The 22,738-nt window shown below is 37.1% G+C and overlaps 1 protein-coding gene across 2 annotated transcripts; it reads right to left on the bottom strand.

Annotated features, from left to right (window-relative positions):
- Positions 1-418: 418 nt before the first annotated feature.
- Positions 419-22,697, bottom strand: vwa5b2 (von Willebrand factor A domain containing 5B2). Of its 2 annotated transcripts, XM_039694792.2 has the most exons (22): positions 22,627-22,697; positions 20,451-20,593; positions 19,932-20,138; positions 18,796-19,021; positions 17,527-17,684; positions 15,386-15,517; positions 14,216-14,340; positions 13,934-14,110; positions 13,541-13,651; positions 11,833-12,035; positions 9,019-9,133; positions 7,969-8,154; positions 7,619-7,853; positions 6,222-6,499; positions 5,182-5,419; positions 4,754-5,074; positions 4,508-4,642; positions 4,248-4,376; positions 3,686-3,736; positions 3,533-3,608; positions 3,332-3,449; positions 419-2,221 (listed from the first exon to the last, which is right to left on the bottom strand). In XM_039694792.2, exons 2-22 carry the CDS (start codon positions 20,587-20,589, stop codon positions 1,646-1,648), a joined length of 3,936 nt encoding a protein of 1,311 aa, XP_039550726.2. In that variant the 5' UTR covers positions 20,590-20,593; positions 22,627-22,697; the 3' UTR covers positions 419-1,645. The 2 variants fall into 2 exon arrangements, with proteins under 2 accessions (XP_039550726.2, XP_088987207.1); XM_089131081.1 differs by lacking the exon at positions 22,627-22,697 and having other exon boundaries at positions 7,619-7,856; positions 20,451-20,761.
- Positions 22,698-22,738: the final 41 nt, after the last annotated feature.

The raw sequence follows: 22,738 nt of genomic DNA, 5'->3' as shown, positions 1-22,738 counted from the left end.
ATGTGTGTGCACTGTGTATAATTATTTTATATATATAAATACACACACATGCATGTATATATTTAAGAAATATTTTCATGTATATTCTGTATATATATTTATATATAATTTATATTATATATAAATATAAATATTTTATATATAAATAATCTTTTTTTTCTTAAATATATACAAGCATGTGTGTGTGTTTATATATATAAAATAATTATACACAGTGCACACACATGTAAACACAAACTTTTATTTTGGATGCGATTTATCGTTTGACAGACCTTGTAGTCCGTGATATTATTCCATTTCCAAGTTTAATGACAGACGGGTATAAAAGTCTGGGCCAAAACCAGGTTGAAGGTACAGTGAACGAATACAGCCCTTACTGTTTGAAATTATACTTATATCTTAACCTGATGAAGCATCATTTGGTATCATTCAGAGCATTTTATTGTATAGATTTGTAAGTGATGCAAAATAAAAAGTAACAATTTCATAACGTTCATTATATCTCTGATATACTACTATAGTTATCATCCCTTTTTTGCACATGAAAATATATAGCCCCATGGTTTGCACATTGTTTATGTGGTGTTACCAGAAAACTAACTTTGATGGAACAAATGAAATGCCTTCATCCAAAATACTTAACAAATGAGGCAAAATAAGCAAACAAATGATCCTAAGAAAATGGAATTTAACAATAATTTGCAAAACTGGACTGAGAGAATCAACTGAGTGAAATTGTACAGTTTAGTCTAAAACTTGATTTGAATTTTTTTATTTTTTTTTAATGATTATTATTATTATTATTATCAGATTCAAGCAGCTGTACACAACCGTTCAAAATTTGGGGTAGTTAAGATTTTAAAAAAAAAATTTGGGTAGAAAGCCTTATGTTCACCTAGACTGCATTTATTTGATCAAAAATACAGTAATATTGTGAAATATTAGAAATTGAAATAACTTCTTATATATATATATATATATATATATATATATATATATATATATATGTAATATATTCTGGTGATTAGTAAAGCTGAATTTTCTGCATTATTACATGCTGAATTGGTGCTCAAGAAACAGTTATCAGTACTGAAAATATTTTTGCTGCTTCATATTTGTTTGTAAACGGATGCATTTTTCAGGATTGATGGATTGAAAGCAAAAGAACAGCATTGATTTGAAATTGAAACATTTTGTACAATTGTAAATATCTTTACAGTCACTTTTGATCAATTTGATGCATCCTTGCTGATTAAAAGTATTACATTTAAAAAAAAAAATCTTACTGGCTTCTAAATGGTAGTGTAAATTAAAGAGTGCTTCCTGTTTATGTTGGCGATTTGTTTTATAAAGCATCCAAAACTAGTCAATTTGCTATTGCTAGCATAAAGTGCTGTCAGACCTGCAGTTGATAACATTGAACTACATTCTACTGCATAATTATACTGACGCCCATTGATTAAGGCAAAGCTTGTACAGTATTGCAGTCTGGTCGTGAGAGAAACCACAATTCAGCTTTATCTCCGTTCCTCTTTAAAGGACATCTTAGATAAATTCTATTCTGCTATAAAGTTGAATTGGGAGTCAAGCCAACAGGTTTAAATTCAACTAAAGACCCAAGAACTTCATCTTTGAGGTCAGCTCCTCACATGTTATTGGGGTTATAGCAGAGCACGTTCAGTTTAATATTTTCGTCCCAGTGACGCAACAGCAGAAAAAGCTGCCTGGCCGCTGCCCTCAACCCTACCATGTCAACGCCCTCTGGCAGCGATTGACACTTCAGCCAGAAATCTGCCTTGGCAGCCACCAATTCCCACTCCACAAAGAACCCAGCGCAGCGGTGCTCCAGCCAGGCCAGAGCTACCGCAGTGGCCCAACTGGAGCTTTCTACATCCATCTGCTCCAGTTTCTCTCCGTGAGGATCTGCAGGATCCAACGGAGGACCTTCACACGTGTCAGCCTCAGAGCCCCGCCCACTATCAACCTGTGGGACTCCACCCATCAATTTTGGAGAACCCTCCTCCAAAGGGTTGGGCCATGGCTCTTGCATGTGTCTCGCTGAAGTGGCGGCGGGTGGTGAGGTACAATGGAAAGGAGGGCTCAGACTGCTGCGGTGGCTCAGGTATGGGGACGCTCTTTTTAGGCGGTCCAGAGGGATCTGGATGCACTCGGAGTACGATTCGGACAGCAGAAACGCACCTGACGCCAACTGAAGGCGTACCTGTGGGGACACGAGAAGTGAAGTGGGTGACACTGGCTTTACATTGAGTAGTTCTGTAAATCAGTTTGCAGTGCTGGGTAGTAACTGATTACATGCAATCTGGATTACAAACATAATTCAAATATGTACTTGTAATTAGATTATATTACGTTTTAAAATGTGCATAATCAGATTACAGTTACTTTTTATGATTACATGATTATATATTCACATAATGGCAGTAAATTGTTAATTTACTGACTCTGCCTAATTATTACATTTATTTTCTAAAAAATCCTGTTATGTCATACTGTTTAGCTTTGACTATATTCACAATATAGAAAAATCCTGGAATGTTTTCATCAAAAACCTTCATTTCTTTTCGACTGAAGAAAGAAAGAAGACATGGACATCTTGGATAACATGGGGGTGAGTAAATTATCAGCATTTTTTTTTTAAACATGAACTACTCCTTTAATCTGTTAAACGATGCCAATGTACTGTACGGCTATAAAATACTACACCGTCATCATATCCTGTGACCTTCACTAATTGATTCTGGAAGTCTGGACAAAAATATTTAAAACCTGCCAGACTTTGGACATGTAATTCATCACTTGTTATCTTCATAAATGTTTGTTTATATAATGCAGGTATTCTCAAACTTTTTTGTCAGCCAAACCCCTTAGACCTAAAATATTTACTTGGTCACTTAAAGTTAACATTCAAATAAGTTAACAACACATTTGCATGTTTGCATTTCACTGATCTTGGTTTTTGGTCCCACTGCCATGCAGGTAAACAAATAAAATATGAATATATTTACTATTCATGTGATTTATTTTGATGTGTTTAATTGTACATTTAATTATTCAAAATATGATTTAATATTTGATTTAATTTGATATGATTTAATTACTATTAATCGAAGTGGTACACAATAATCCCATTCAAATCTGTTATAAACGAGTCAGGTCAAATGTAATCAGAAAGTAGTCTGATTAGATTACTGAAAACAGTAATCTAACAGATTCTGTTACTAACTAAAATGTTCATAATGTAATTTGTAATCCTTAGTGGTTTACAATTTGTGAGTAATCTGCCCAGCACACAGTATACAATTACACCAACCAATGGCAAGTAGTCAGGCTTGTCTCTCTCTATGTGTCTGTCGGTCTCTGCAGAGAAACAGTGAGGTTTGAGAGGAGCTTGTTTTCCATTATTGCCCTTTAGTCTTCCCAGATTGAACCTGGAGAGAATATAATGAAATTCAGTGTGATAGCATAATAAAGTACAGTATAAATCATTACAATTTGTGATACTTATGCAGACTTGGAGCCGAAGAAGCTCTCCACAGAGCGCTGAGAGCGAGACGAAACCGCTGATGGACTGACGCTCCCTCCTGTGCCTGAAAGAAATTTCACCAAAGTTTCACTAATGTGACCGCACCTTAGTGCATCCTTACTTCTCATACTGTATACTCACTGCTATCCCAGGATGTCATGCTACAAGGAGATGCGGGTGTGTCGTCTCTGTCTGGGTCCAAGAAAACAGAATAGAAATTCAGAGTTGCACTGCACAGAACGGAAAGACATTGTTTTTTATAGCCTTGTGGTTTTTGGTCTTGGTATTTCAGATTATTTTCCTTTTTCGGGTATCTGCATTGGTGTTTATGGAAGTGCTTGTTGAGCCTTGGGTCTGTTTATGGACTGTTTATTGCATATTGCGTGCAAAAATGGCAAGAGTTAGCTGAAATCGTAAGCTCCAAAAAAAAAAAAAAACAACAACCCATAGTAATATTGAAATAATTGTTTTCTATATGAATTTTAAAAGGGAATTTATTCCTGTGCTGGGCTGGCAAAGCTGAATTTCCAGCATCATTCCTCTAGTCTTCAGGATTCTTTTCAAATTAATTTGAAATGGAAATCTTTTCCACTATGTGTCCTTGCTGAATCAGTGTTAATTTCTGAACACAAACTTTGGTTTGTGGCATGTTACTTATATATATTAATGTTGTTGTACAGTACATATATAATTGATGAGATACCTGTTGAGGTGTGTGTATTTTCTGTCTCTTCGCTGCCTCTGCTGGAGGGGTGGCGTCCAAATCCCACCGAGCACAACTTTTGTCTTCTGCTACCGGAATGAGAACTGAGTCTAGTAACAAACCGCACACCTGACACACACACACACACACACACACACACAGGGGAATTTCATTTCATCCATCAATAAAATATGTATCAGTTTTGTGTCACAGTCTTTATGTGAGATTGTGTGTGGTGTACATGTGCTGTTTGTGTGTACCTGTGTGTCGTGCATCTGTGCCCTGAGCTTGATTTCTTGCATTGGTGTCTGTAGTGGTGAAGCTTGTGTACATGCAGACAATTCCACAGCTTTTGCTGGTCTGGATCGCTTTCATTCTGTACCGCTTGGAAGGACCTACGTGCACACCCGTACCAGAAAACACATTCAAACATGAGAAAATGTTGATGGAACAGTCCATATTTTGATTTAAACCCTAAACACTTTGTTTTTTTATTCCTATCAGACCTCTTTCAGCTTCAATATCGGTTTCTTTCTCCGCCATGTTTTCAAAGTCTGTGATGACGGATCGTGCGGTCAGCTGGTGGATGATCTCATCCCAGGCCCCAGTGCTGGGTGGCAGGGTTGCTGAGTTCTCAGTGTCCCACAAAAGGGACAGATCCACATGGACCTCCCAGGATACGGCCCGTCCTCCCAGCTTGCCGTGGATCACTGAGCGACACTGGGCCCCTGAAGCCTGGAACTCACCTGGAGGAGCGGCTGAAAACAGGCATTCAGGATCAGTGAAGGTGTCCCAGTCTAGTGGGGAAGCAGGGAACATGAGGCCATCTGGATAGACAGGGATAGGGGAAAAGAAACAGATTAATTAATATTTGGACAATGTCTGATATGCATCTATGTATTTATGTTAATGACTGCAGACTGTTTTCCCTCACTGGAGTCAGTCAGACTGGGGTGGGATAAACCTCCTCGTGAAGTGCTTTGGGTGTCTGTGTCACTCTCCTCAAGTCGTCCCCCCAAGGCCTGCTCAAATGAGATCTTCTCTAGTGCCCTCCTCAGGCGGTGCATGTCCAGGTCACCCTGCGGAGATGAGAAACTTCGGCCAGCCAGAGCGGAGCGAGCTAGCGCCCTCTGCCTGAGACGAGACTCATCACGGTCTAAGAGCTTGCCAGCCTACAGAAACACAGTTAGGATTATACTTTTGATTTTTTTTAAATTTCTACTTGATGTTAAAAGTACTGTTCACTTTATAATGAAAATTCTGAAACCTTCAAGTTGTTTAAAACCTGTATGAATTTCTTCTGCTGAACACAAAGGAAGATATTTTGAAGAATGTCGGCAACCAAATCAAGTTGATGTACCCCATTGACTTCCATAGAATTTTTTTCATACAGTTGATGGGGTATATCAACTGTCTGGTTACTGACATTGTTCAAAATATCTTCCTTTGTGTTCAGCAGAATAAATTAATACAGGTTTTAAACAACTTGAGGGTATGTAAAAATGATGACAGAATTTTCATTTTAAATTTAAAGTGAACTGTTCCTTTAAAGGGATACTCCAATTTTGGGGGAAATAGGCTCATTTTACAACTCCCCCAGAGTTAAACAGTTGAGTTTCACCGTTTTCGAATCCCTTCAGACGATTTTCTGATATTTAGAAGAATATCATTAACCAGACAGTTTCTGGTCTCATTGACTTCCATAGTAGGAAATATGATATGGAAGTCAATGAGACCAGAAACTGTCTGGTTACTGATATTCTTCTAAATATCAGAAAATCGTCTGAAGGGATTCGAAAACGGTGAAACTTCAACTCTGAAGGAGTTGTAAAATGAGCCTATTTCCCCCAAAAGTGGAGTATCCCTTTAAGGCTGTCTTGTCTTGTTTAGATTAGTGGTATTGCACATGACGTTAAACTCTCTCTACTCAATGTCAAGTGAATTCTTAAATACAAATCATAATGCTGATGTTACCTTCCCTGATGCAGAATCTGCGCCGCCTGAAGAGGTGGCATTCTGAATCCACGGAGACTCCCAGCGGGAAAGGCCTCGACCCTGTGTTGGCTCCATTCTCTCCAAGCCATGTGGCAGAGAACCCATGCCCAGCATAGAGCTCTCTGTTTGGGGAGAAACAGACGAGAAGGCCCTCTCGCTGCTCAGAGAACAGTGTGTCAACACGTACTGATCTTGAACATACGAAGCCTGTTGAATACGCCAGAGCACATCGCTGGTGCTGTAGTCAGTGTCACCACCTGTAGATAACGCACACGCAAGGTATGTTTGGAATGGCTGCTACCGCTTTTTTAAGGGGACAGTCCACCTAAAAATTATCCATGCAGTTATAGTTCACTTACACGCATAGTGTTCAAAACCTGTGTGACTTTCTTCCTTCTGTGGTTACACAAAAGAAGATAATTTGAAGAATGTTAGTAACCAAACAGTTTCGGTTCCTATTGACCTCCATTGTATGGACATACAATACAATGAAAATCAATGGGAACCAAAACTGTTTGGTTAACAACACTATTCAAAATATCTTTTAGTGTGTTTCATAGAGAGAAAAAACTGCATAAATGTGTATTTTTGGGTGGACTATCCCTTTGAGCATGCATTATGTCAAAGGCTATAGAATTACACAAGATGCGTCACTCGTATTGTTTTGAATGGGGAAAGGTGCAATGCTCAATATGGCGGAATAACTCCCACCTTCTAAATAAGAGCCAATCGCCGATTTGTAAAGTCATCGCATCACTGCAGCTGCCGCCAGACGCTCATTAGCTTGATCCTGCCAAAATGCCGTTTTCTGTCATGATTCGAGCGTTTGGAAACAAAATTTATAAGACAGTTGTTGTCAGATTTGATTGGTTATTTTAAATATGAAATTGAATCGTAAGCTTGGCGAACAGTTTTGGAGAATTAGATTTTTCCCCATTCAAAAAGATGGTGGCTGCACTTGCACGCCTGAGAGGTGTTTCAAAGATGGCCGCCGAATGAATTGACTTGTCTTAAAAGGACTTTGATTATGTACACTGTGCTCTATTACTACTATGTCAGTGGTTCTCAACCAGGCTTAAGAGGAGTTAAAATAAGACAAAACAAGCATTACATTGAGCTAAACCCATTAAAAAAATCAAGACATTTATTATTATTGGGTTATTTTTTATAATGAATATACTTTTAATGCCAAGTTCTAAAATATTTTCTCAGGTAGAAATTCTAAGTGAGGGGGGGCCTTCAGATATTGTTGTGGATAAAGTGGGGGCCTGAAGTCAAAAAGGTTGAGAACCAATGTAATGCCTACAGCCTGAGCACATTATGTGCAATCCCACAATGCAATGCACTTAATTCTTAAACAGATCCCATCGTCTTACCCGGGCTGACAGCAATATCGGTGGCATGTGCGCAGGAGAATTCCGACGAGATTTCTCGAGAAATTTCCCGCAGTGCTTCTTCAAAGTCTCCCTCCCCCCCGCTTTCTTTTACAGCATCTCTCTCGCGCTCCTCCGGGGGAACCAGAGGCTGAAGGAGCTCGGAAGTGGAGGGTGAGAGCTCGAAAACAGACCCCTCTGAACCACGTGGGCGGCTTCCGTATGAACGAGGCTTCACCTGCTTATGAGAAATTGTGCACACACTAAGTCTTTATTAGTTTATATTGACATTTCTTCTTTTGACATATGTTGAACATAAGAAAAACTAAGTGTGGAAATGTACAGTCTCTCACCTCACATTTCTGGGCCCTGAATCCAGATACGTCGTAGAGAGTGCAGTAGCCAATCAGGCAGTTGCCAGGATAGAGCGGAGGGATTTCATTTGGTGAGAGAAGCGCCTCGACATTGTCCGGCACATACCAGTCAATCCGTACATCCGTCAACACAGGTTCCAGAGCTTTCTTTAGACATTTAATCAACTGTAGAGAATAATTGTGACATTAGTAACTACACAACAGCAGCTATGCTGATGTCCACAGAAAGTTTCAAGGTACTACCATGTTTTTGGACATGGTAACGCTGTACTTTCATGGTATATTGATGTTCCATGATATTTTTCAATTGGAGTTCAATGTAAATACCATGGCACAAGAATTTCAGTAGCATGGTACCAAAGTTTTACCTAGTAATGCCATCACTTCTCATAGTATGTTTTTGTATTTTAGATGCGCGTCATTCACAAAATTCTACACATCTACACAATATTAGTTTATTAAATATTTTGAATAGATTAAAATTTTCAGCTACCAGTAAGTTTTTTTTTTGTAACCAAAATTAAGACATAAATAATAGTATTGAAATGTTACTGTTGTTCTGTAAAATAAAATATAATTTGTTATTGCTACTGCTAAATATGTTTTTTATAGTACAATAATATTATTGCAAAGGCAATATACTGATATATTGAATATATTTATTGATTTGTTTAATTTTTATTTTTTTGAATAATAATAAATATAATTGTATATATAGTATTATTAGTGTTATTGCAATAGTCATATACGGATGGATTATTTAAATAGTATTGTGAATAATAATAATTATTATATAGTCTTATAGAATGGGAGAAAACGGGTTTCTATTTTTTTTTTGTCCTCAACTGATCATATGCCTGACAATATAAGATATTGTACTTGTATAATAACAAACAATAACAAATCTTTTTTTTAAACTGCCATAAAAGCACATTTTAAATCATACTGTCCTCAGCATGTCATAAAAGCAGAGTTGATAATAGCGGTTCTGTCTCTGCTCCCTGTAGGGGGCGCTGTGTACTCTCGCACCTTTGGCTGAAGCCTCTCTTCCTCACTGAGAAACTCCATACTGCCTCCCGTCACCTTGGCAATGCCCTGCAGTAGCCTTCGACAGGCCTGGGGACCAAGACCTAGGCCGAAACACCTATGACACCAAACATAAGTTATAACATAGGTAGGTAAATATACATTAACTATTTATATAATGTACACCTTCTCTCACTCTCAATACCTCATAGCTCATTGTCAAATCCATGTATTTACAAAAAAATTATAGTTCAGTCACCAACCACTTTATCAGGTAAACCCGTTCAACTGCTCACTAACACAAATATCCTAATCAGCCAATCACATGGGAGCAACTTAATGCATTTAGTCATGTGCTGTGTTTGAAATCGCCCAGCTATACCCTCATTCATTATTCCACTAATATAATCCACTTGAGTGAATGAAAACGAGTGAGTGAATTCGGACACTGCTTTTGCATGGTTTGTGCCTGCAGCAAACTGGCAGCTTTAGTAGTAAAGGAATATATGTACGTATGTATATGATTCGATTTCTCATGACTCAAGACATATATGTTTGTCTGCAATGGATTGCCAGTCTGCTATGAGGGATTGAGTGTGAGAGCAAATAGAATATGTTTAGTATTCCCCTGACAATAATCTGGACCATTTCGCTAATTAAATGTCTGTGTGGAAACAGAATCCAGACGACACACACACAACACAAGCTGTTTTGAATTCAGGTCTGCTCCGCCTGGGTCGAAGGCTTTTAAATGTCTTGACTGAGTATCAATAATGAGTCTGTGTTCCAGTACGGTGAAATCTATATCTGAGCGTGTGTGTCTGTGTTTGTTGAAGAGCATTTCTCTCTAAACATTAGTCAGTGATTTATGAGAGGGGAAACTATTTGTGCTGTATAATGTGAACCACGGTACAATTTAACGATTTCTCTCAGCTTCAGCTTTACAATGTCATGTGGGATATTCATTTTAAGGTGAAATCATAACAGATACTGGAGTCAGTGTATATATATATATATACAGAAAAGACACCAGAAAAAATTGTTTAAAAATCGAGTACAAAGTGTTTTTGACTTGGATACATTGTTGAGGCATGGGGTGTTTCCATGGTAATGCCCTGGATAAAATTGAAGTGTTTAGCCGGTGACAAAAGTGTTTGCCAGTGTGAAATGTGTTGAGCATCTTTTGCTGTAGTAAAAGGTGTTTTGCTTTTATGTGTGGATGCTGATATTTTATTTTTTTTTAAAATGAGCAATGTTTACACCAAAACAAAAATATCTGAATAACAGACAGACATCAAAGATTAATTAAGAACTCTTTATTTTTTTTATATTGCCAACACTGAAGACACCTAATGTTAACAGGCAGAATCACTGAAGGAGAAAACCGTAATTTAAAAACAAACCTAAAACAAACACCGATCACCATAATGGTGACTTAAATGTATGTTTTACTCACTTTAAATGGTTAACTTAACTTAAAATAATTATTTTGATTAATTATTACTCAATTCTAATTTGTTAAATTGAATTAATATAATAATAATGCTTGTAATCTGTTGTAATTGTAAATCCACAATTTTCTTTTACAGTGTAGTGTTAAAAGGGCAATATTAAAATTTTAAAAGGTATTTTCTGTATCCCTTTTATACTGACTATATATAGGGTGAACGTGATTTTCACCAAGTACAATATGTTCTTTGATACAATATGTTCTTTGTTGATCCTGGAACAACATCCCAGTCAACCAATATGATTTGAGGGACATGTTTACAGTTTACTGTTGTCGTGGAAATTTTACACTGTATATTAAACTAACCATGTTTCTAACATCTAACCTTATTTAACATCTAAACTTTTTAACAGAATGTATACGAAACCAATGGAAAACCTGTGATGTTGAGTGTGTATGTGTGTGTGTGTGTATAAATAACATAGTTTGGGAAATTGGAATTGGAATTTGGGAAAAACTAGACAGTCTAGGTTTGAAACCTTGTGATTATGAAGTAATGAAGAACCAATCAAATTGTAGGTGAATTATGTAATGTATGATGTCATTTTCCCATACCTTCCTATTATACAAAAACTGTTGTATCTGTGTTTATTGGTGGGATTCTCAATGGGATTTGTCTGAGATACTCCGGCCATGCTTATTGCTTGTTTTTGGGAGACTTTCAGAGAACTGCTCGCGAACTCCCGGCCGTAATAGAGAGCATTTAAAAGACAATTACTCAAGTCTGTCTGTCATTTAAGCTGCACAGCAAGAGAACAAGTTAGATTTATCAACTCTGGACGCTGTAGTCGACTGGAGACTCGCTGATGTGTGAACATAGCTAATGTCAAATGTATATAGACGCGCTAGCGTCTAAGTTATAGCCTACAAGTATAGTTAGTCTTAGGGAGCCAAATCTAAAATGGTTAGTTTTGAGAAGAAAATCCAAAAGACTGTATGTCAAGTTTAGGCTTACAACCAAGGCTAGGTGCTTCTACATCAGTGTTATAACCATCGATTCTAGGGTTAAGTTATGAGTAGGTTTAGGGATACATTTTCGGGCAAGAATGTTGTTCAAGGGTCAACAAAATAATATATGAATTATTTGACAAAATATAGACAGTTAAGCCCCAAACAATAGCATGTGAGGGGATTATCTGATACGGATCATGAGTTTGATCTGGCTTTTCAGATTTTACCAGTAATATTTTTTTTTGCTGAAGCAAAGTGTTTCTGTTTAGATACATATTGGTATTATTTTACAGTACAGTATATGCGTTACCTGGCATAGTGTTTTCGATGCCAATTTAAACCAACATTAGTTTTACCTGACGTTACATGCGTTCCTCCTGACCAGTTCTAACACACGGCCTACATTGCTGAAGGCTCCGTCCGTGATGATGAAGAGCTGTCGTGGGCAGCTGCGGTGGACGGGCTGCTGATAAACCCAGGACAGTGTCGCCCACAGGTTAGCACCACCTTGGTCTGTGCGCATCTTCTGGATGTACTCCAATGCCCGAGTCACTGTACTCTGAGAAACGAGAGAGGCAGAGAATGGCAGAATTCCCTTTAGCATTAAACAGTGACGTTTTAAAGAAATGTTCCAGGTTAAACATAGCCTTATCATAAAAGAGTTAATCAACAACGTCTACCCACCACACAGCCTTAGTAAAATAATAATGTTAAAAAAGTAAATATGGTTCATAGGGCTTAAGTTGACATCCTCTAGAGTAGCCTCTCTTGATGTAGATGTGGAGCAGTGGTGCATAATGGAGCAAACAAGTTTGTTTTTTATCATTGCGTGCTGTATAAATGTATGACAGTGCCATATGGCTCTCGCTGTTTTAAAGCACTTTGTCCTGCCAGACCCTGGACCTGCTTGAACCTGATATTGCAGCGTCATGGAAACCAGAAGTAGCGACCTGGACAGAGATGGTTATCAATTGGCCCCAGGTCCCTCACAGGTAAACATCAACCATTTCACACACATCCAGAAACCCTATGTAGCCTCCATCTGAGTTTCTCTTGAAATAAACACTATGATTTGTTTGGCTAATACAGCTAGGATGACAACTTTCCACTCCCATTGTCCCCTTAATGGGATTGCAGTCTCATGATAAATTGCCTGTTTAGTAAATCTGACCCCTTAATATTCAGTAAAGGCCCGTTCACACAAATAATGATAACTTTAAAGATATCTATAGATAACTATATTAGCATTCACACCAGCGGATGATATTATTCTCTTTATTCAAAGTGCGTCTTTGTCTGCTGCTTTAAATGCATAAGCTAGTTACAGCAGGATGGATTCTGATTGGCCGTCAATGTTTTTATCGTTCATCAGCTGGATAAAATCATTCTGAAAGTGATTCCAATGATATTGTTTCTCTGATACTGCATTATCGATTTAACTATATTGGCACTATTAGAAGAATGAATTGAGCTGGAAGATGACACTACACTCCTCTGTAGAGCTGCTTTATAGCTGAATCGACCATTTTATAAGTAATTAATTTTGCAACACTGTCATTGAACTGAATTGAATCAACATTGAACTGACTCATATTGGTCAACATCACAAATGTGATGAAACCCGTCGTGGACGAGCGGGAATTTTTTTTAACATGCTAGTTTTTCTGTCGGAACTTCATGAAAAGCCGCATTGTCGGTTGTCGTCCACTATGACACTATATGATATATAACTCTAAGCAATTTTAGCATCCTGGTGGCCATTGTTGTTTACAAAATCTCCACCACACCATACGTCAAACGGATCTCGCCAAAATCGGGGTGATATCGTGTAGTCTGACTCTGAACCCGCCATTAGAGTTATTGAACTGCTCTGAACCAACACTGAAATGTCTTGAGTTGAGTAATGTAACTATTGTATTTGTATAGCTGCTTTACAGCAGAATTAGAATTTGTCCTATATTTGGTGAAGTTTGCATCATTGATTGGTTGTTTATTACTGTGAAGCTGATTTGAAACAATCTGTAGTGTATATAGTGCTATAAAAGTAAAGGTGACTTGACTCACATCTGTGTAGGGCTTGCTGGAGCTGAAAAGAGGCCTGACAGGAGAGCAAATGCCAGCGATGTTCAGCATGGTGCGGCTCGGCAGACTCTTGATGGCAACTAACATCGCCTCCTGTCAAAAATATGAAAGCGCAAGGAACATTTATAGTTATTTTCAACTTGCATAATACTGCATATTCAGAGTGGAATCCTTTCAGGGCCATATTTAATAAGCTTAATTAGCTTTTTCGAGCTTCTCCTGGTGAGAGCAAATATTTTAAGAACCAATGATCTATGCTTTATAACAATGACAACATTTTGAGAAAAAAGTATGTACTGAATCAATTAAGAAAAAAAAAAGCGCATGTTACTGGACTGTTCACACGCAGCTGCTCATACAGAAGGTCGCAAGAACCTTGATCTTGTTGATGTTGTGCTGTGTCATTGTGCTGCTGTTTTCAATGAGGAAGATGAGTTCCCTGCTGGCCTGCTGCAGTTCTGTTGGTTCTGACAGCAGATCTGGGGAGAAGTTAAGCATCAGGACCGGGTTCAAGAGCAGATCCTTATGATAGCGTCTCCGCACGAATTCCAGCTGGGGGAGGCACATACACACATGTAGGAACAAATATATTATACTGTTCTTAAATACAATCACGATGAAGTCAGCAATGCAAGTGTTTAACACCAGTAATCATACCCTCTTCTCAGACTCTGCCTCCTTTCGGGCACAGCGAATGAAATCACGACGAGCACGGATCTGCTGCTCATATTCATTAAATGTGAGCCGGCCCCTCTCTAGGATGACCAATGGGCTGTGAGGCTCTGCAGGCAACAGTGGGAAGTGACTTGCAGGTAATTACATGGATGGAATTGTGGTCATGGTCGTATTTTGTTCAACTGTAGCTGATCAAAAAGTTTTTCTTGTCAGCCTTCTGCTAAATTGCAAACTGCAAATTCAAACTTTAGATTGACTATTTATATTTCAAAAGACTTCAATGTAAAAAAAAAAACAGCATCACAGAAATAAATTCTTGTGATAAATTTTACAACATTATTTTTTACTGTATTTTTATCAAATAAATGTAGCCTCGGTGAACTTCCCCAAACTTTTAAATGGTATAGTATTAAAAGCGATATTGTATGACTTCTCATCAGCCACTGAATCGTTTACTCAAAAAAGTCAGTCATGCTTTGGGGTCCAAGAAGGGTAAGATTTGGCACAAAACTGTATAAACAAGTTTCTGATTTACAGTATTTAGCTGACCATTTTTCACTCATAGAAAAAAATGTAAGGGAGAAATTGCAATGCTCAATTTGGCAACTGAAGAAAGTTAAAAATCTATTGTGGTAACACTTCCTTTTACAGTCCAGTTACCCATGTAAATACTATGTACTTATTTTAGTAACTACAATTACTGGGTAATAACTAGTACTAACCCTGAACCTACCCCTAAAACTACCCCTGTTCCATGTACTTACCTTATATTAGCCAGTACTTTCTAGGTAAGTACACTGTAAGTATATTGTAAGTACTGTACTGTAAAAGGAAGCATTACCCTTGTCTTACTAGTCATCAGCTGTATTTTTTGCTATAAAATGTACATTTTCATTAGCTGTAAAAAAATAAATACATTTTGTAGCATAATTTAAGCTGGAGAAGCTAAATGTATGATGAAATCAGAATTTGTTCCTGCTTTGAAATATCAATATGTTACTGAAAAGCAATCTAAATAGTTTTGGAGATTATGTCTGTCTGCATTCAAGCAAATACTGGCTATATGACATGCTTAACTTGAAAATAACTGTGGAGGTGTTACCTTAATGACCTTTAAGTTTAAGATTTTAACATTTTAGGCTTAGCTCTCACCGCTAAGGTGAAGTATTATTTCCAGATGTCGGTCACATGGATGCTCCTCGGCCAGTGTGATGTAGGTTGCATAGGCAGACTGTGCACTGGGGTCAGCATCTGCACGCAGGGCATGGGTGGGGCTTTCCAGACCTGCAAATGCAGAGACGGCATAAAAAGAGGTTACAGAGCCTGTTCACATGACATTTCAGCACTGATTTGATTAGTTGCTGCTGTTAAAGAATATTATTGGTGGGAATCTTTGACATCTAAGCCTCAGGGAACTAAAGCTATATAATAAAATTGATCCTGAATCTCTTGAATTACATTTCAGTCAGACATTTGATATAAATCTTGATATCCACAGTTGTAATCAAAATCATTCAACCCCCTTTGCAAATCTGGTTGGCAACATTTACAGTCATTCAGCTGTTTGCAATGAACAAATCGAAATATAGCACAACAAATGTCAAGTGTTTTCCCAAAATTCAACTGAAAATGCAACTTTTAATGACTTCTGCAGTCTCAAAATTATTCAGTCCCCTAAATAAAATCCCTCACAACAACACAAATCTGCAAAACAGGAGTAGTCTCAATCACACCTGATACAACTAATCAAGGGCTTCATTAGTTGCACCAGGTGTGCTTGAGCTAGAACACATGAAATATCCACAACTGTTGTGCGTTTCCCGAAAGCATCATTAGCCAACTATGGCCGCAAGTTCCGTCGTTATCAGCATAGTTCAACGAGTCTGTGTTTCCCGAAACCATCGACGAACATTCGCAAACTTCATCGCATAGTTGTGTGGTTTGAACGACAGCTCTCGACCTGTGGTTAGAAGCATCGTTTCTATGTTGCATGACATTTGGACGTAATAAATCCTTATCTTGAGCGAAATAAGCAAGCTGACATTCAGGACAACCGGTGCCTTTTATTTATAATACGTACAAATGTAATTTACGTCTTTTAGATTGTCAAAAGATTTAAAGTAACTGTTTGAAGAGAAAAAAAGAATACTTTAGCAAAATAATGTTACAAATGATTTCAAATAAATTTTGTTTCATTTGAACTTTCCATTCATCAGAGTATCCTGAAAAAATAAATAAATCATGGTATCCACTAAAATATTAAGCAGCACAGCGGTTCTCAGCATTGGTAAAATAATAATAATACTACTAATAAATGTTTTCTCAACCAAATCATAATATTTGAATGATTTCTGAAGTATCATGTGACACTGAAGACTGGAGTAGTGATGCTGAAAATTCAGCTTTGCATCACAGGAACAAATTACATTGAAAATATATAAAAATAGGAAACGGTTATTTTAATATTTTCACAACATTTCACAATATTGCTGTTTTACTATATAATTGATCAAATAATTGCAGCCTTGGTGAGCATTAGAGACTTCTTTTAGAAACATAAACAAATCTTATTGACCCCAAACTTTTGAAATGATATACAGTATACTGTATATACAGTATATTTCATGATATTTCTAAGGTAAATGTAAAATTAAAACTATATTACAAGGTACATATCTAAAAAATTATAATAATCTGATACTTGTACAAACAAATATTCAAATATTATAGCTATTAACATGGTAAATTTATATTGTTTGTATTATATATAATATATTTATATAATAAAAAATGTATATTACCATGGTTCAGTTTTAAAAAAAAAATTCTTTGGAGTGTCCAGCTCAATGTCCATTAAAGTCAAGACGGCTGAAACAGAGTGGCCACTTTCCTCTGGAGCAGAACAGTGTCACTACTGTGATTTAGGACTCTGTATCACCCTGCCTCAATCTCTCTCCTCTGTTTAGTGGCCTGGAGCCCGAGCCAAACACTCTCTTGCTCTGCACACACCCTCACACACACACACACTTTGGCTCCTTCTGGCAGGCTCACTGATGTCTATCATAATCACTGATGGGCATGCCAAGTTTTACGCTAACTGGATTATTTCAGAACACAAACTGGACCTGCATGAATGTACAATGCTCTTAAAAGGGGGCTATTGTCCTTCAGGTGAGAGACAAGCCCACTTTTTGTCTCCTCCTCCAGATATCATAATTGTAGAACTTTTACATTTAAGCTCTTGCTGTAGTGACTTATGTTTTGTAGATTGGACGGAAAGATATAAATGTTACCGGCTAGCAGACAGGCTCCTCGAACCAGCAGCTGGAAGCTGAGCTGATAAGGCGAGAGGTTGGTGGCAGAGCTGGTGAGCAGAGCATGTGTGCACTGCTGCCCGACTCCCAGCATCCTCTCCTGCTTTCCAGACACATTGCCAAAGCACGTAGTCGGGCTGAAGGAGAGACGTTAAATAGGATTCTTGGGAGGTCAAACTCACAATTTTGTTATTCAGGTGATGTAAATCAATAAGCAAAAAGTAAAGGTGTTTTATACCCTTACAATGCATTGATAATAATAGAATAATAATAAAACATGTTTATTGAGTACAAGATCACCATATTTGAATGATTTCTGAAGGGACTGGAGACTGGAGTAATGATGCTGAAATTTCAGCTTTGCCATCACAGGATTAAAACTACATTAAACTACATTTAAAATACATAAAAATAGAAAACAGTTATTTTAGATTGTGATAATAATTTCCACAATATCTTTGTTTGCATTGTATTTTAATCAAATGAATGCAGCTTCTTTCAAAAACATTTTTAGTGACCCCAAACTTTTGAATAAGGGTATGTTTTATGAATGTGAATATACAGTGTCCTTAAAATGTCATGGAAATGGACTATATAAGCTATATATTGACGCTAGTGATTAGCCTACAGTTTATAAAGTTATAATTATGGATATTTTTCTCACAAAAATGCATTGCTTCGCTTATTAGAGCTGTATGGATTACTTTTATAATGGATGAATGTGCTTTTTTGGGCTTAAAAAATTAAGGTACCATTCACTTTCATTAATGCCCAGAAGAGCCAGGATATTTTTTTTAATTTAACTCTGATTGTGTTTAGCTAAAAGAAGAGAGTATTTTTGGGTGAACTAACCCATTAACGTACCCTCTCATGTGAATAAAAGCCTAAATTAAATATTTTCATAATATAAAGTGATTGTATCTCTTCAGAAAATTTGGACTAAACTGCTCAATTCATATGGATTAGTTTTACGGTTTCAATGTGAACTTTTTGATGATAAAGTGGTAGTTGCGTAGACTGTCAATGAGGGGACTAAGATCTCTCAGATTTCATTAATAAGATCTTCATTTATGTTTCAAAGATGAACGAAAGTCTTACAGATTTGGAACAACATGAGGGTGAGTAATTAATGACAGTTTTCATATTTAGGTTAACTAACTAACCCTTTAAATGTGGATATACCTTTTAGGACCACTGCAATTATTAATAGTAGTAACAATAGAGAAGAATTAAAGAAGTTAACTCTACCTGTTCTCCTCTGATTTCCCCCCATTTTCACTTTTTCCTGATTGAATTCGTGTTCTGACTATAGGTGTGAGCACTGAGGGATAGACCAGGCGGATTGCACCATTTTCAAGTGTAGGAAGTTCAAGGGTGGTACTGATGACAACAGACACAATTTCTAGCGGTCCAATCAGTCCTGTGCTCACAATAAAAGTGCTCCTCTCCAGATCCTCATCCAGCAACAGATGACCTGAAATGAAAAAATAAGTGCAACAATCGCTCAAAGACCTGAAAAATAATGCTGTTGGCATGTCAGGATTTAATCTAAAATGTTTCAAAACACAAAATAATAATGTTCAATATTGCATTTTTTTTTTGTACAGAAAGCCCCAAATTGAAATTTGTATCTAAGGACCATCCAAGTGCAGGCACAGAGCCAACAGAGCTCTAAGCAATAATGAATGCTGCCCTCACACTTCAGACTGTACAAGTACAAAGCAGTATAAGAGAGAACAAAGATTTATGAAAACACCAAACACACTTCTGTAGTGTGTGCTTGTGTGTGTATATTTTAATATGTTGTGTGTAGTGTGACAATCGAAAGAAAATACTGTTTTTTCTTTATCTGGAATCAGTGTTTTAAAAGAACAACATGCAAGTCCAAATTTCTTCCTCACCTGAAAATCCTAGAGAGATGATTATTATTGCAATTATTTTATCGTAAAACAATGCTCCGATATAATAATAATAAAATAATAATTAAAGATTAAGTCAAGATTAAATAAGAATTTCATGTTAACAGCTTGCAGTGAATGTAAACAACAATGTGTGGGTTAAAGACTTCATTACACCTTGATAAAGTTTTATTATTGTTATAATTCTACAGTAACTCCACACCACAGTTATAACAGTAATGACACTATATCATTGGAATCTTTTTTTCAGAATCAGAATGATTTTTTCCAGATGATGAAGGATAAAAACACTGACAGCCTATCAGAATCTACCGGGGGCGTTAAAAAGCTCAAATATTTAAAGCAGCAGAAGGCATGTTACAATAAATAAAACATTATCGTCAGTCGGTGTGAACGCTGATGTAGTTGTTGATAGTTATATTTATAGTTATCGTACTTGGAGTCAACTAGCTTTAAAACGCTCACCATTGGAGCACTGCATCTCCAGACCGGTTCCTCCACAGCATCCCCAGTCTTTGCTGTGACCACACTGTGTGTGCAGCGCTGATCCTGGGCAACAGTCCAAACAGCAGTCCGCTCGGCTCTGGAGCTCCACACTGACCAGCCTGCCAGACACCACTGCCTCAAAACTCACCACGACCTCCTTCTCCCCCAGAGGATACACAAACACACCTGAGCAGGTGACCAGGACATTGTTTTAAGTCTTTGTTTACTTACCTTTTACATATTCAGTGTGTCTGAATTGTTCTGCAGGACACTGTCAATGCCAACTACAATTCTACATCAAGGGATGTAAAAACATTTCACTGGGGCTGTACCTTTAAAAGGACAACCTTGTACCTTATAAACCCCTAAAAGGTGCCTTAATGTTCCCTTGAGGTGCCATGAACTTGGGTACAAAAAGGTACAAATTTGTTTCTTTAATGGCCCTGCCCCAGTGAAGGTACAAGTTTTTTTTGAGTGTATATGTGCATGATCTCTTACCCTCCACAGGTTCAGGGTCAGTATTCACATATGTCAGATGAGCTGTAATGCCCAGAGAGCATCCGTTGGCACAGGAAGTGATGTGGGATGTCTTCAGCGAAAGTGGTGCCCATGTGGTTCGGTTTTTCAATCCTGGCATTTTCCTCAAGAGAACGTTATCAGCTTAGTTAATTATGCTTCTTAAGTGGATGTCAGCAACAAGATCCCTTAAGAATATTAAACACGATTATTAATACGCTCCATTTAATTAAAATGTTGACTTTGGTAATCATAACAGCGTAGCACTTTATTTTACAGTCCTGTTCCCTATTTACTTATTACAGAAATTACATTAACTTTGTAACAAAAACTGTAAGCTAATAAAAATGACAAAAACAACAAAATTACTACATTTTCTAAATGAAAACAGAAATGTAAAATCATCTAATCATTTGATAGGATTATCATTTAATCTAATTCGATCAAAAGTCTATTTATTTATTTAAAAAATAACAAAAACGATAAAATAACTCTGTTTACAGCAAAACCACCAGTGTTAGACTATTTTAAATAATGTAGATGTAATGAGTTGTGGTAAATAGAGACTGATTATAAACTTTCTAAACCAAATCTACACAACATATCAGAGGCAGTGACAGCAAATTTACATTGGATTATTTGCTTCAACAACCATGAAACATTTTAAGAGCAGACACAAGCTCTCCTTCACACTACTGGATGTGTCCACCCCACGCGCTGCCTGGCAACCGAACGGCTCTCATCCTGTCACAGTGGGAATGTGCGTGTGAAACATTAACAGACTGGTCAATAGTGCTCCAGCACATGCATACAAACGTAATGCTCGAGTCAACAGCCTGCTGTCTCTGCACAGGTACAGATTCTAATGTTTGGATGGAGTTTGGTGAATAAGGAGACGGAGGATCTGAAATCTTTCAAAACCATTCCCCTGATGACACCTAACCACAACAGATGTCTAATTCAGTCTAATTACTATGGTATTATCATTTTCTGCCCAATGATCAACACTCTAAAAAAATGCTGGTTTGTTTCAAACCATGTTTGGGTGAAAGATAGACAAACTCAACGGTTGGTTTAAATTTTCAAATGACATATTTAAACCCAACGGTTGGGTTTGACGATATTTGACCCAAACATGGGTTGAAACAACCCAGCATAAATATTGAGGATGTAGAATCCACATGAAACACTAGTAAATGAGAATGCAGTGGTGTTTGTTCTCCTTGAAAACACCTGCCATCTGGACACTGGTCCACTTACTGGGATTTACTGTGTTGTGATTAAATGTCAAGCGCACACAAATGGAATCATCACAATAAAGTGTTTGCGAGTAAATTGCTCTTATTAACATTGAAGATTCACTTTTGACTTGCCGGCTTTAACGTCTTGCAAACTAAAACTTTAAAAACTTTGCTCACAACAGAAAAACTTTTAAACTGTAATTTACAGTGACTTATAGGTATCAAGCACATGGATTCAATGCTTCCACAATGAAAATTAGACCGAATAGATGTGGTTCACCTATTTTAATCTAGCCTACTGAACATACTGTACATACATACATAAAGTCTGTTGATGCAACAAAATTAGAAAATTGTAATTTAAAAATAGAAAAAAAAGGAAAGATGCATAAAAATCACATTAGATTGTGAGTAAATTGCTCTTATTAGAATCTTTGAGTCGTAGCTAAACATAATTACAGCTAAATTGTATTTTGGAAAACTTTGTTGCACATTCTAGTCTTTTTAAATGAAATTAGTGAAATTTGTACAAATGAGGAAAGTGACATAACATTAAATTACACACACACACACACATATATATGTATATATAGAAATTGCTAAAATGAATTTGCAAGTCTTTGTATCATTGATTGAGGGAATAGATCACTGAATCATTCAGAATATGTTAGGCAGCCTATATATCAAATTGCTGAGAATCCTGTCGGTAATAAAACATTTAATATTTTGACGACAAAAGTAAAGTTTACAAAAATGTATTCAAAAAATGTTTAGACATGCACTTCACATTTGAGCTTGTTAATTTCATAACGTATGATTAATAACAAATAATACAAATTACAACGACTGAAATGTTTTGGTATGTTTTGTAAATGATACAATTAAGCACTTTGGGTACACGTCGAGTTTTGACTTACTTGATGAGATGCTCCCAGATTTTTTCCCGGTTTGCTGTGATTCGGACGGTGACGTGTTACAGGTTTCTCTCCGTCTCTCCATCACGCTCTGGGCGGAGGGACTCGAGCGCGA

Source organism: Pimephales promelas, chromosome 5 (assembly GCF_988280905.1).
Source record: "Pimephales promelas chromosome 5, fPimPro1.hap1.1, whole genome shotgun sequence".
Lineage (NCBI taxonomy): Eukaryota > Metazoa > Chordata > Actinopteri > Cypriniformes > Leuciscidae > Pimephales > Pimephales promelas.
Note: the sequence above shows the minus strand (reverse complement) of the source record. Positions and strands in the feature narration are given on the sequence as shown.

Excerpts from the sequence above, each read along its gene's own strand:
- vwa5b2 (XM_089131081.1), bottom strand. The coding sequence starts at position 20,589 with ATGCCAGGATTGAAAAACCGAACCACATGGGCACCACTTTCGCTGAAG. Across the intron at positions 14,111-14,215 it reads AGGCAGAGTCTGAGAAGAGG|CTGGAATTCGTGCGGAGACG; the intron begins GTATGATTACTG and ends TGCCTCCCCCAG. Across the intron at positions 3,737-4,247 it reads AAATACACACACCTCAACAG|ACAGAGACGACACACCCGCA; the intron begins GTATCTCATCAA and ends TCTTGGACCCAG.